Raw genomic sequence first — 13,690 nt, 5'->3', positions numbered from 1 at the left:
TTCCAACACTACTTGCAAACAGATACAGAATTGCTTGAATTTCCAAGTTATTGTAACAAACATGCTTGGCTCAATCCTGACTTTGCGCCAGTTTTCTTGTGTCGTTTATGGAGAGTGCTCATTGGCCAGTGCCGCGTCGTTAGATTTCGGTTGGTAGCGAGACTTTGTTATACAAGCTGGGAGCTTTGGCCAGTGCTTGGTAGTGTGCATTTTTTTGGCTTGCAGGCATCTGTGCACGCGTTCACCTCAATCTTCTACTTTTCTCTCTCAAGGCTCTACTATCACACGGAGACCTGTCTACCAATCAGGCCACAGGAGATTGACCAAGACAGCGAATCAGAGGATGACCCAGAGTGGCTACGCATCAAGACCCAGCTGGTGAGGAAAGAGTGCCGAACTGAGTAGGATCGATATAAAACAACTTCCACACCAGGACATCAGGCTATATATTAGGACTGCACTCCGCAGAGAGTGGCAGCAGGATTGGCACAAACAGGGAACAAGCCGCACACAATAAAACCAAGGATTGGAAGATATGCCACAGAAAAACAAAATAGATTCAAAGACGTTGCGCTCTGCAGACTGAGGATAGGACATACATACATCACACGCTCCCATGTTTTAAAGCGCCAGATATGGAGCCCACATCTCAGCTGTTCGCACATTAATCATGTGCCCCAGATTGGATACACAAAGACGACAGCACTTTTCTGGACATTACACATTTAAAATACCAATTTTCAGGTGATCACCGCATGTTTTCATTGGATAGGGTTATTAAATTATTTACTCATGTAGGCTTTTTACGAGAGATCTCTTATTCTAAGTAACCTCAGCACCTCCTCATTGATGACTGTGGTTGAGGCTACCTGGCTCTGTCTTAAGTATATAACGCCTCCTGAATCAATTTTTAGGTGCTGTACACCACTTTTAGGCCGTTCTACTAGATTTGTACTCTCTCTTCACTCTCTATAATCATGCACATACTCGCTACTCTTGGGCCTTTGCATTTGTTACATTCATGGTTTTATTTTTTTCCCGCTGAACAGCATGTAAACTCACCCCTCGCGTTACATTTGAGTAAATACGGTACATTGATTCTGTGGGGCTTGTGGCTGTGCCGCAAACACGTCCGAAATATCGGGCAGATTTGGGTGTCCGAAAAGTTGGTCGTTGACTGTATTGCGTATTGAGTACTGCATGAAAGCGTTAAAGGGACACTGCCCGTACTTATTCTCCAGCAGCCATGTTTTTTGTGTTCTTGTGTTCACGTTGGACAGTTACCCTGTTCGCATTTGAGGCTGATAGTGCATCTATGTCAAGTAAATCTGCATTCAGAAAAAAATTGTAGTGTTTTTATGGTTTACTTGGTAGACTGCACATTCTCTGCATTCTCGCTGCTGCAATCTCTGTAGCACGTTGTGCATTGGCACCTTCTTTCCAATTTGCTGTGCTCACTAGGGCAGCAGGATGTCTTTTCTACCCAGTCCAAGCAGCTTTGGAGTGGGCTTCATTTTTAGACTTATGTTCAGTGTGAGCACTTCTGATAAGAGTTTCACGCATTGCAGACACTACCGGCATAGCGTACATAAAGCTGATACCTTTCTCCAGGTGCACTTCTAGTGGGAAAACCACTTTCTTTTGCTGTCAGTGGTTGTGAACCTCAACCAAGTGATATGAAAGTCCTGCAAATGACCAAGTACTTACTTCATTTAGGACTGCGAGAGGCGGCCGTGAAAGCCCACTAGGCCGAATAAACTGCTCAGAGTCAAATATGAAATTTACCAGCGAACAGCAGTTAATGTTATGGGATTGTTCAACATGTTGGTGGAACTGATATCCGACTATTCATTGTCCTGTTCTGGCCCACAAACTAAAGCAGTGTGGGCAGAAATTTGGTGCAGGCATGGTCAGGTCAGTGGACATGGCAAGGACAGGGTTATAACTGTGTGTTTCAGGAGTATGACTCAATACATTAGCCGGCCGATTTTTCAGACTCCTTTAATTTGGACTTGCACGATATTTCGGATCTCGCTGAGGAACCGTTGCGCACCTCGTAGGAACATGTACTTTTTCACAACTGATGTTTCGGACTCAGTGGTGTCCAGAAGTTCGATATTTCGGACTAAAATAAATGCCAGCAATACTGTGGAGATCATTTTCAACCGAAATTTTATTATTATTTTTGCTTAATATGAATGCTGGCAGACATCGCTGTCGCAATCAACCGGTGTGAAAGGCGCCATCTTGGATTTAAACAGAGTTAATTGGCTTGGCTGTCCTGTATTAGCTTGGCTATTTGCTCATCATGGCTGCCACTTGAGATCATTGTTGCCATCGAGATGGCCTACAAAGCGCGCATGGTCGCGCTGAAAACTGGCAGCTGCAGGCTCCGCTGCAACCTGCAGTGCGGGAGAGGTAGTAAAGGAGGGGAGGCATGCATTCGGAGGCGCTCACGTCCGTTCGCGTCTTCCCATGGGTTGCCTATCTCTCTGTTTTCGTGAGCGTCATTGCTCATGAAAACAGGCTGTTCTTGCTTTGCGCAGCGCGTGCATTCATTCATGGCATGACCTGCAGTCTCGTCACACAGTCTGGTATCGTGGTACAGGCATGACGAAAACATGGTAGTGGCTCAGATATTGTGTAATATTATTGCTTGCAAGTGGAACGTGGGGAGTGGTGAAGTTTGTGATTTTTAAATCGGGTTTTTCGAGAAAGATTTTTTATTTAAGTTCACAGATTTTTTGGGCTGGTTGATAATTCGGACGATCTTTCAGCTCCCGCCGAGTCCAAAAAATTGTTCGGCGGCTGTATTTGCTTTTACTCTTTTGTTCATATAGTCTGTTGCAGTGGGAGGAGATATCCTAATTTTGCTGCTTTCTCACAGCCTCCGCATATGCACAGTTTCTTTCTTTCTTTCTTCCTGTCTTTCTTTCTTTCTTTCTTTCTTTTTTTTTTTGAGAATTGCTCTGTGCTTGCTTGCAGATGATTGACGAGTTCACGGACGTCAATGAAGGAGAGAAGGAACTCATGAAGATGTGGAACTTGCACATCATGAAATACGGGTGAGCGAGCGCTCCTGTTGTCATTGTAGTGAAACACTCTTGTTGTCTTTGTCGTGAAACTCGTCAGTGTTCTATGCCTGTGCGTCCGTGTCATTGTCCCGTTCTGTTTATTGTCAGAACCGTGCGCCTACGTTGTACTTGCCACACTGTACTGTCACCGAGCTTGAGATACATGCCTGGCACACAACAAGGTTGTTTGAGCAGTGGGAGAGTCATTTGTCCTGCAGTGGACATAGTTGGGCTGACGATGATAATTAAATGTTTCAGTTACTGCTTCGAGCCAGTGGCTCCAGTTAGCTGAATATAGCAAGTGTTAAACATTTCCATTTTATCTCCGAATGCCATCTACTGTCATGCAGTGGAACCTGTTCATTATCTAACATCGGTACTGATGGATATATACACTCCCTAATTTGGAAGGGGGCGGGCAGATGCCTGATTGTTGGAACAGTCACAACTACAAGCTTTAACTGAGGGCTTTAGTTGCGGTGCGCAAAGTTTGTCGATCAGCCGTCACTTTCCACTAGAGCAGCATGGTTAAATCTGTCGAACATTTGCTGCTGCACTGCGCCACTTTTGCTCAACCGTGCCACGAGATGCTATCTGCGCATAGGCATGCTCCTGGATATCACCTGGATAGCACTCTTGTGGCCTTGAGATGGGCCTTCTGCCACCTTCTTATTCTATTGCCATATTGTTGGGCAACTATGGTTGCCTTCATAGTGCAGACACCGTACAACAGCCATCGCATGAATAGACCTTTTCACATTTGCCTTTTTGAGCGCAACCGTCTCACCACTGGACTGTGCCGGCAATGTTCTGATTGGCGGATTTCATACAACCATTTACTGCGCGTGCGCAGCACAGGCCAACACACACGCGCGCTGAATTAAGCTGTGAGCAGTGAAAAGGTCTATATTCTCTATACTATGAAATCCAGGGTTTGACAGAAACCCGTTTGTGTGGGTGTGTTCATGGCGGAAGTTCTTCAAGTGCCAACCAAACGTTTAAAAAAAGACGTTTCGGCCCCGGCATAGGGGGCCTTGTTCATGGCGAAAGTTCTTCAAGCGCCGACCAATCGTTTAAAAAATGACGTTTCGGCCCCGGCTTACGGGGGCGTTGTTCAAGGTCCCTGTAAGCCGTAAGCCGGGGCCGAAACATCATTTTTTGAAGGCCCCCGTAAGCCAGGGCCAAAATGTATGTTCAAGGCCCCCGTAAGCCAGGTCCGAAATGTCATTTTTTAAAGGCCCCCGTAAGCCGGGGCCGAAACGTCATTTTTTGAAGGCCCCCGTAAGCCGGAGCCGAAATGTATTTTCAAGGCCGCCGTAAGCCGGGGCTGAAACGTCATTTTTTGAAGCCCCCCCATAAGCCGGGGCCGATACGTCATTTTTGAAACGATTGGTCGGCGCTTGAGGAACTTCCGCCATGAACAAGGCCCCCCAAGCCGGGGCCGAAACGTCTTTTTTAAATGATTGGTTGGCACTTGAAGAACTTCTGCCATCAACCTCTATACTACTGTTATGGCTTACGCAGGAGCATTCATTCATGGCTCGACAATCATTTGCTTCTGCTCCTTGCGGAGTCTGTTCAGTGACAAAACTTGGGACCGTTACGCGTAGGAGTGTGTAAGTACAGCAAAATCTCGTTAAAACGTTCCTGGTTCGTTCGACTTCCCATTTCACGCACTCAAAATTGCGAGCAATAAAATTTTTTTTAGGGCAATTCACTTATAACAATACTTTTGAGAAAACCTGAAAATCCGATCGTTATAACCGAGTATCGTTATATCTGGACTGGCATAAATAAAACGCAAAACACCCCCGTATTCCCCCATGCATGTAGCTACCCTCACAGGCATTCCTGTCAAGGGTGCGCAGCGTCTTGGTGCTCTCTTCTTGGCGCTCTGCCAAGTTCGCCGAGCGAGACATCCCCGCTGGAGATCCCATCAACGAATAAACACTCTGTGATGATGTTACTTGCACACAGCATCTTGGCGCGCTGCTAAGTTCTGTGCTGCGGACAGCACGAAATGGAGGAACGCGCTAAGAGAAGCGAATGCTTTAAAGAAAAAAGATTAAATTCTCAGTGACAAAAGTGAGTGTGTGGGGTGGGCTAATCCCCATTCACCACCATTTTTACCCAGTTCACGAACGCACAAATGGGCAGAAGTGACAGAAACTACCGTATTTACTCGCGTATAACCCGTCCCTGTGTATAACCCGCACCCCTAACTTTGAACTCCACAAAAAAAAAAATCTCGCGTGTAACCTACACGTTTACCCAAAAAGAAAAAAATGAGCACTAGAAAGATACAACTGCACTCTCAGTGATCATTTCGTTTTCAGAACATTTATTCAAACGACCACCTCCACGTCACTGGTTATCCGATTCTCAATCATCGCTGCTCTCACTGCTGTCATCCGAGGCTCATCGCCACTCTTAAAGACGTAGATATCCTCAGAACCATCCAAGCTGTCACTGATGGCACATCTTTTAAAGCTTTTATGCACCAAGTCGGCCGGTATCGGTTTCCATTCATCCACGATCCACTGGCACAGCAGTGGAATATCGGACCTTCGCACGCGTCCTTTTGGTGTGAGGGCGTAAAGGCCGTCGGCCATCCACTGGGCATACAGCTGCTTTGCATGTGCCTTGAATGGCTTGTTCAGGCACACGTCGAGTGGCTGCAGCATGGATGTCATGCTGCCAGGTATTGTAGCGAAAGCTATGTTGGCCACGAACTGTTTCACGGTGCTCGCAGTCCCACCGTGGTCGCACTGTACCACGTGACCAACCGGCTAACCAAGCAATGTTTTAGCTTTCGCTACGTATATCCTGGCGTAGCCGAGCTAAGCCACTGCCAATTTTTGTAATGAGGTCGGTGCCGGTCTCGGTGAGGCAAGCCTTCACCGCATCAGTGCAGTGGCTTTGCAACGAATCCAGTACGGGCATCGAGCATCCTGTACAAGCAGCAGCTCGTTGCCAATTTCTTCGGCAGTGGCTATAACCTTTAGCTTCTCTTTCGCTGTGAAATACTGCCGCCAAGTCGCACTCATGACGCCAAAACAAAACAGGCAAACAGTCAGGCAAACAGTGCAAACTGGGATGTAGTACACGAAACAGCGCCTGACACTAGGCTCAACAATGCTGGCTGAAGAAAACGTGGCCAATGGCGTGGGGAAGAACAAACAGACCATGAATGTGGATTTGGCGATGCCTTTCGTTGGCCCCTCATCGGCTTGTCAAGCGTCGATGACGATGGGGATGGTGGACTGCACGGCGGAGGCCGCCGCACATTCCTGTGAAGCCGGCTCCCCCCCAAAGATAAAATTCGCAGGTAACCCGCACCCCCACTTTTTAAGCTTTTTTTTTGTTGTTCAAATTTTGGTGTGGGTTATACGTGAGTAAATACGGTACGTTTGCATGAGAAAGCATTGCGCAGCGGCGACCAAGCAAGCTCCTCCCTCCAGAGATTGTGACGATGACAGCGCTTGCTCCCCGAGGCCCTACGCAACGTCCCCTCACAGATAGGCAGACATCTCCTGCATTCATTAAAGTCTCTCCTCCGCCTCCTCCCTCACAGATTTCGCTGTGCTGGACTTTTTGCAGAGTTTTTATGCCATTCGCTTCAAAGTATACTATGCTTTTCTTGTTTATCAAACTTTCAGACAAACACCTTCTGGGCGGCCAGAATCCTATCGTTGTATCCGTTATTTCGCTGATAATTTTATTGTTCTACGTGGTTTATTGCATAGGGGCAATGGGGGAATTGAAAAATAAGTGGATTACGCTTGCTTTGCAGGTGAAGGCATTATAGAAATCAGTTTTATGTTCTTTATAAGTTGGTGGTAAACTGATTGATAGCAAGGTTAGATCCTTTATGATAAGTGGGGGGCCATTTCTGTAGCACCCTCTGTTGTGGCTTCAATGCGGAGCACATTAGACCTAGGAACACTGAGCAAGTGGTGTGCTGGCAAGAGGTACCCTTCAGCAGGGAGCATGTCTTTTGTGTGGGTGCACTCTGATTTCGCTTCTGTGCCACCGCCAAACATGATTACATATTTCATGATTACATCTTCGTAGATTTAAGGAAGCCATATTTCTGGTGCACTGTCTAAAAGTGTCAATTTTGAGGGGTATGTGAGCCCTACTTAACGTGCGGTGACAGCTGCACACATGCAGCTTATTGTGCCTATATGCCTTCTGGCAGCGTAGTGTGTCTGTACGAATTCTCTCTCAGGATGAAAACGGGGGCGTGCGGAAAACAGTTATATTACACATTTTGACAGCCAGAGTAACGGATGCAATATTATGTGAATGCATTAATTGTGGGATATTTCTGATTATGTGACAGTTTCGTACAGTCCCCTGAAAGTCTTATAGTAGTTGGGGTTCTACTGTGTTTACTTTGATTATGCATGGTCAGGTGTTGGGGGCTAAACTTTGCGGATTTAAATGTTCGAGGATTGTTGTGATAAGCCGCAGCACATTCATTGCTGAGGAACAGTGAATTAGCGAAGTGAACCTCTGCATTATCTCTTGCATTCTTCGCCTGTCCACATCCATGAAACGAATATCGATCAGTGATCACATCCTGCCGCATAACCCATCGTTTGTCATTATAGTGGTTCTGTTGCTGCTGCTCGCCAGGGCTCCTCAGTCGCCCTCGCTGATGCTCAAGGGGCCCCAGCACATTGGTGGTCTAGGGCCACTGGTGTAGGAGGCCGTCTGTGAGCCAATCGTCGCTCAGTGCCGACCGGCTCAGTTCACGCGTCTTATACCCTTGTGCCGTGTTTTCTTCCAGGTTTGTCGGTGACTGCCAGATTCCCCTTGCCTGCAACATGTTCGTGGAGGAGCAAGGACAAGAGCTGATCCAGCGCAACCTGTACCGCAACTTCGTCCTGCACATGTGCAACCTGCTCGACTTTGGCCTGGTCAGCGCGTCGGTTGTCTACACGACCGTTCGGAGACTGCAAATGTTCTGTGATGTCAAGGACCGCCGTTTGCGCCTGCCGGTTTCGTACTCGTAGCAACGCACTTCGGTTGGCAACCAGCGGGGAAGATGCAGTGCCGTGTATGACGGGACGGTTTACCATCGAGCCTTGAACTTAGTGCTACAGTTTCCAGATCACCAGGGATGAATGCCTGCTTCCTGAAAATCTGGGTGGTGAGAGAACAGTTGGGGAGCCGACCAAAAACGGGGAGAGTGTGCTATGGGCGAAGAGAATCGGGCTGTTTGTGAAAAGGCAAAATGCAGTGTATTGGATCTCAAAGTGTTTATCAAATCAGATTGGACCATAAAAGTTGTGAGATTGTCTTGGAATTGGTACCAAGCTGCTGTCGTTCACCTCTGCCACGGGGATTTGCGCAGTACTCAACAGAGGTGCGTGTTTGGGGTTGCGGACAGTTTTGAAGAGGCTGCACTCATTGTGCATGCATAGGACTGCAGCAGTGCCCACGAGAGGCTTTTCCAATAGACAAGGCCTGTCTTGGCTGATATCGGCTCACAATGTGCCGTCACTTGTGGTACAAAACGCATATATATTCTTAGAGAGCTGAATCCTGCCATGACCTGTGTGCTCTTTGCGGCAGAACCACGTGTTTTGCAAGCGTTTAACCCCTCACATGGCCACACTTGCAGAACATGGTTGTTTTGTGCCGAGAAATGCTGCATGCAGGCATGTAGCAGAGACTTGCCCGCTTGCATGGGCAAGGTATGGTTAGAGAAAAAAAAGTGTTGCTTTGGGGGCGAGTGTCTCTGGGAACCAGCTTTTTTTTTTTCTTTTGTTACATGGGTTTGTGCGATGTTCCCCAGGTTTTGAAGCCTTGCGACATATGCTATACGTGGTTCTAATTCCACCTGGGTTGGCACAAGCTTGATGTAGTATAGAATGATTCAGTTTTGTCGCGCAGGTCAGATAGCCATTTAATTTCTTGTGAACAGAATATTGCTTGCTGGTGAATCGGAATGTGATGTGTTTGTAGTTTCAGAAAAAAGCAGACTGGGTTAAAGTGTGATATAATGTTTCATGCAATTTTGTAAACCCACATATTAATAATTGTTTTCGCATTGTAGTCCATAGATGTTTCCCAGACTTGTAGGGGCTTACAGCCTACGTGTAAAGTTTTTTTGCGAGGCTTTGTTTTGTGAAGAAATCCATGCATTGAGCAAGACAACTGTTATGTTTCTTTGAGTGAGAAACTGAACAGAGTGTGTGTGTGCCAACTGCTGCTTAGGTGAAAAACTAATACTTGGTCTGCCGATTAAGATGTCAACGCCATGCTTGGGGCTGTAATGATAGGTCTCCAGTGGAGCACTTGACAGTGTAGTCTCGGAGAAATTATAAACATCACTTCTCTGTACCAGCCTTCGGGCTTAGATAATGTGTGAATGCCAAGTTAAAAAACTGCCAGCACATAGTGTGTTCATGTCACGTTTGTGGAAAATAGGTGAGGATGAAGTAATTTAAGGATGCTTCGCCAAGTTGCTAATGCTACTCCCGTTCACCTCTGTCAGGTAGCTGTGTTCATGTCAACTATTGGTTAAAGGGACCCACACTGGATAGATTACCTTGTGGAGCAGACTTCACTTTAGTAATCACTTTCAAAACGCCCTGTGCATCTTCAGAGAGCGCTGTTAGCAGTTTTTTTTTGAAGGATATTTTATGTACGCTTATGCCTGCTGCCTTGGTCAAGATGGCTGCCTGTGGGCCTGGAAAGCACCCATATTTGTCCGGTGCTTTCGTCATGCCAGAAATGGCAGCTGATGCATACAGGTTTTCCAGGGCTATATGTTCCGGAGCACAAAGTTACGTTTGCTGCCTCATATCGGATGCCTCGTATAACTGCAGTACATACAAACACTAATAGGCTTATGTTGCTTTTCTTTTGAGGTCTGCAATAGTCAGACACAACTCAAGAATGAAGCAGAAAATTCCCCCTCAAAGCAGGTCCTCCAGCCAATGGCGTCAACAGATTGTCATGACTTCTGGGGTATTCATTGATTAATCGCTTGTGACAATATCATGACAGGAGATCAACCACGGATTAATCGCGGCATCATAAAAATAGACACTGTTGGCCAAGGGGCTACCTTTGAGGGGAATTTTCCGCTTCGTTCTTGAGTTGTGTACGACTATAACGGAGCAGGCTTTTTACAGACACTGTCGGAAATCGCGAAGAAAATTTTGGCGAGGCCTGCGCAGAACAAACAGCAAAGTCTCTTTCTTGTTCACAGATCGGCCTTGTAGAGTTTTATATTGTGTACACAAAAAACGCTGCTGTACTTAGAGCGTGAATGTACAGGGTGTGGCATATTTATTGGAGCCATTTACAAGACCTGTGTCCACAGTCTGCTGAACTGCTTGCGTTGAAATCTTCCACAAAGCTTTCATTTGGTTTAGGCCTTGTGCGTTAGCTGCTTCCCTTGTTTTTCATGTCTGTAGACGTGACACATTGCAGTGCAGGACGAGATGCTGAAAAAGGCCTGTGTGGCCTCCCATTCATGTATATGTCCATGTCATTGATATGCTTTAAGTATGCCTTCAAAGGGTGTCTAGCCTTCATTCATCTTGTATGAAATTTTATATCTGCCCTTGCAATGGTCATGCAAGACCATGGAAGAGTAGGCTGTGCGGGATAGAAAAACAGCATTACTCTTTTTAAACAAAGCGAGCAGGTGCCGCCACCAGGCTTGGGATAACCAGATCTCTGGGTGCCAAACAGAGGCACCCGCAAGAAAAATACCCTTACGTCTGATAATTGTCAGGAACCTGTTTATAGGCTTTATTTTTGTTTTCCCCTCTCACCCCAAAGCAATGAGCATAGTGGAAGTACTAAAACCACCAGCCAGTACTGTGGGTCATCCAAGGCAGCGTTGTGTTCTTGCCATATGTAGACTCTCAAAATTCATAAAATCGAAAAGGGCGGTATGGTGTTAAAGAAAATTGTCCTACGGCAGACAGCAGTACAAAAACACTTCGTTTTGTTAAATGCTTGGTTCATGACATTGCCACTGTGTGGCAGCACACTTCGGTACTAGCTGCAGCACTAATCTTGAATGTACTTGAGCTAAGACTGCATTAGGAGTTTTCATCTTGGTTTACTTGTTGAATGGTTTTGTTCGGAACATTTTTGAACTATGGAAGGATTGTGCGGTGTCATTTGTTCTAGTAGGTACCTGACCTATGCAGTTCTGAGCAGTGTAAAGTTTGATGTGAAAACGCGATTTAACATGTTGCAGCGCTTTTTTGTTTTGCCTTCTACATAATTCCTGCAGTGTAAGCTGGTCCCAGATTAGGCTTGATGCCATGCACATGTGCAGACATTTTTGCAAGTTGTTTCTGCACATGCACTGCTTTAAATTTTGTTCTATTACTCTGTCATTGAATTGAATTTACATGCACAGTATGTGATGGCATAGCATACATTTATTGAGGCTACTACGAATCGTATTTCTCAGTTGAACAGAATGTCTGTCATTTGAGCATGTTTTTCCGCCACCACAGACACATCATTTGGCCATCGAAACAAAGTATACCATGTTTGTATTGCTATTCAAGGAAAAGTCATGATCTTCCAGCAAGGGTAAAAACAAGTCATTTCATTTGGCTTCTTTAAGCGACTTTTTTGTGTATGGGAGTATTGTGCCATGTAGAGATTAACCCCTGAATGCAAAGTGCATCTTGTGAAACACTGCCATAGTATTCTTGTGAAGCTTCACATCTTGGTCTTAAACTGCTTAAGAGCTTTTCACTTGTACCATACGCCAGTTCTCACTCTTCATTCAGGTCCGCTGATGCAAAAAACTCTCCTTTTTAAGCCTGTTGGCATCCCACGTTTTCTTTCGCCCTTTCTTTTGTGAGCAGTGCCTGCTCGAAGCTCTGTTTGTTGATTACTCTAGCCAGAGAGTCTGGGTTTGTTCCTGGAGGTCTTCGGTATCGCAGAAAAGCATTGCTGCTCAATGTATGCAAAGAAGCATCAAATACTTTCACATTGGATGCACACTCACTGCAAGTCGTTAACTTAAAGGACTATAGATACTTAATTTTATTGTGCATTTTCTTCTGTCAGATCATGCGTTAGAGATTAGAATACATGGATTACTGGGTGGTATTTGCCTACAACCGCTAAATAATTTATAGTTGAATTTCTTCTCTCATGCTGTTTCGGTTTTGGTTTCATCGACCGAACAACGACTGTGACGTCAAGTTGATGTTTTGGTCACGTGATCCACTAGAAAAACTGCAATATAATCGCCGATATGTAGTTCTAATTCACTACAACATTTAATCCAGCCTCTTCCAAGACATTGAATGACAAAAAATGATTTGTCAGCCATTATATTAGTTTTTCTAGTGGATCTCTTGACCAAATCATAAACTTGACGTCACGTTCGTCGTTCGGTCGATGAAACCAAAACAAACCAAAAGAAATTCAATTATAAGTTATTTAGCGGTCGTACACGAATATCACAGGGTGGTCCATGTATACGAATGTTTAACGCATCGTTTGAAAGGAGAAAACACGCAAGCAAAATTTGGTGTCTGTAGTCCTTTAAGACATTTGTTCGCTCGTATTCCACTCGGATTGTCAACCTCGTGTGAAGTTAGGGTGAGTCTTAATGGGATTATGTTGCAATTAGCCCTCTATGTTAACACTGTTTGAAAACAAGCTTCTTTTATTTTTGCAGAAAAAGAAAAATTGGCTAAGTTTCGTGGCTGAGGCTGTCCAAGAACCAGGAGCATTTTAGTTCATACTTGACTTCAGAATGATAGATGAAGTGAAAACACCTCAACTTTGCTCTACTTTGAGGAAGCTCGAAATGCATTTCCTTATGACCATAGAAATATGGTGAGACATCATCTTGCAACAAGTCATATTTTCAAGGGTTGCTTGCCAACAATACTTGCTGTTACCAAGCGACTGTGTAACTGTTGGAAAGCTATTTGATGCTCCTCCGTGCAGTTTGTGGTCTGTAGTGGGCTGCCGAGACGTAAATGAGTGAAAATCCAGACCTGGTGAGCTAGAAGCGTCAACAAATTAGGCCCTGTGACTCAACAAATCTTCTCTGTACTTTTCCAATGTCATTGCATTGCGCCTTGCTGCACCCTTTATTTATGCTGTTATAAACACTTTTTTTTATTGCAAATGATGCCTTTCTGTGGAATTGTGTTCGTTTGCTGCAGCTCTTTGGAAGGGCTGCAGTTTTCAGTGCAGTTCCTTGCAGTCCTGTGGCACACAAATGCATGCGACAGAAGTTTGCTGGCATTCCATTCCATTCCAAAAACCTTTATTTCCACCAGAGAAGAGGCTCCCCTACTCCCCATCTCTGGCACGCAGGCCTAGGGGTGGGGGCCGGGAGCCTCGCATCTAAAGGCAGGCATAGAGTTCTTGGTCTCTTGCGGCCTCCAGTGCCAGGTGAATGACTTTTTTCTGCACGGCGGGGTCCGCGCTTTGCAGAAGGGTTTCCCAGGCTTCCTTGCTATTTATTCCTTCTTTAATCCCTGGGGAGTGTGTACATTCCCAAATGATGTGATCTGCTGGCAAGAATTATTCTTGTTGCGAAGGGTATAGTTGGAACAGTAGTGCACATTGCGGCAGAGTTTTAGCGTTACAGAGACTAA

The 13,690-nt window shown here is 45.6% G+C and overlaps 1 protein-coding gene across 9 annotated transcripts in view; it reads left to right on the top strand.

Moving 5' to 3' along the window:
• LOC144101357 (polycomb protein suz12-like) overlaps positions 1 to 13,215 on the top strand; it is a 28,859-nt gene extending 15,644 nt beyond the window's left edge. For 2 of the 9 annotated variants that reach the window (XR_013307991.1, XR_013307993.1), the window contains exons 13-15: positions 273 to 378; positions 2,986 to 4,057; positions 4,510 to 5,309. Coding sequence is in view for 2 of the 9 variants with exons in the window: in XM_077634479.1 (XP_077490605.1) it covers positions 273 to 378; positions 2,986 to 3,065; positions 7,870 to 8,095 (412 nt within the window). In the remaining 7 variants the exon portion in view is untranslated. Of the gene's footprint in view, positions 1 to 272; positions 379 to 2,985; positions 4,124 to 4,434; positions 5,310 to 6,389 lie in introns of those variants that run through there. The other 7 variants (XM_077634479.1, XM_077634480.1, XR_013307988.1 and 4 more) reach the window with 6 other exon arrangements.
• The last annotated feature ends 475 nt before the right edge of the window (positions 13,216 to 13,690 follow it).

The sequence above is a fragment of the Amblyomma americanum genome, chromosome 8, assembly GCF_052857255.1.
Source record: "Amblyomma americanum isolate KBUSLIRL-KWMA chromosome 8, ASM5285725v1, whole genome shotgun sequence".
NCBI lineage: Eukaryota > Metazoa > Arthropoda > Arachnida > Ixodida > Ixodidae > Amblyomma > Amblyomma americanum.
The sequence above is the reverse complement of the archived record's forward strand: the minus strand, read 5'-3'. Positions and strand labels throughout refer to the sequence as shown.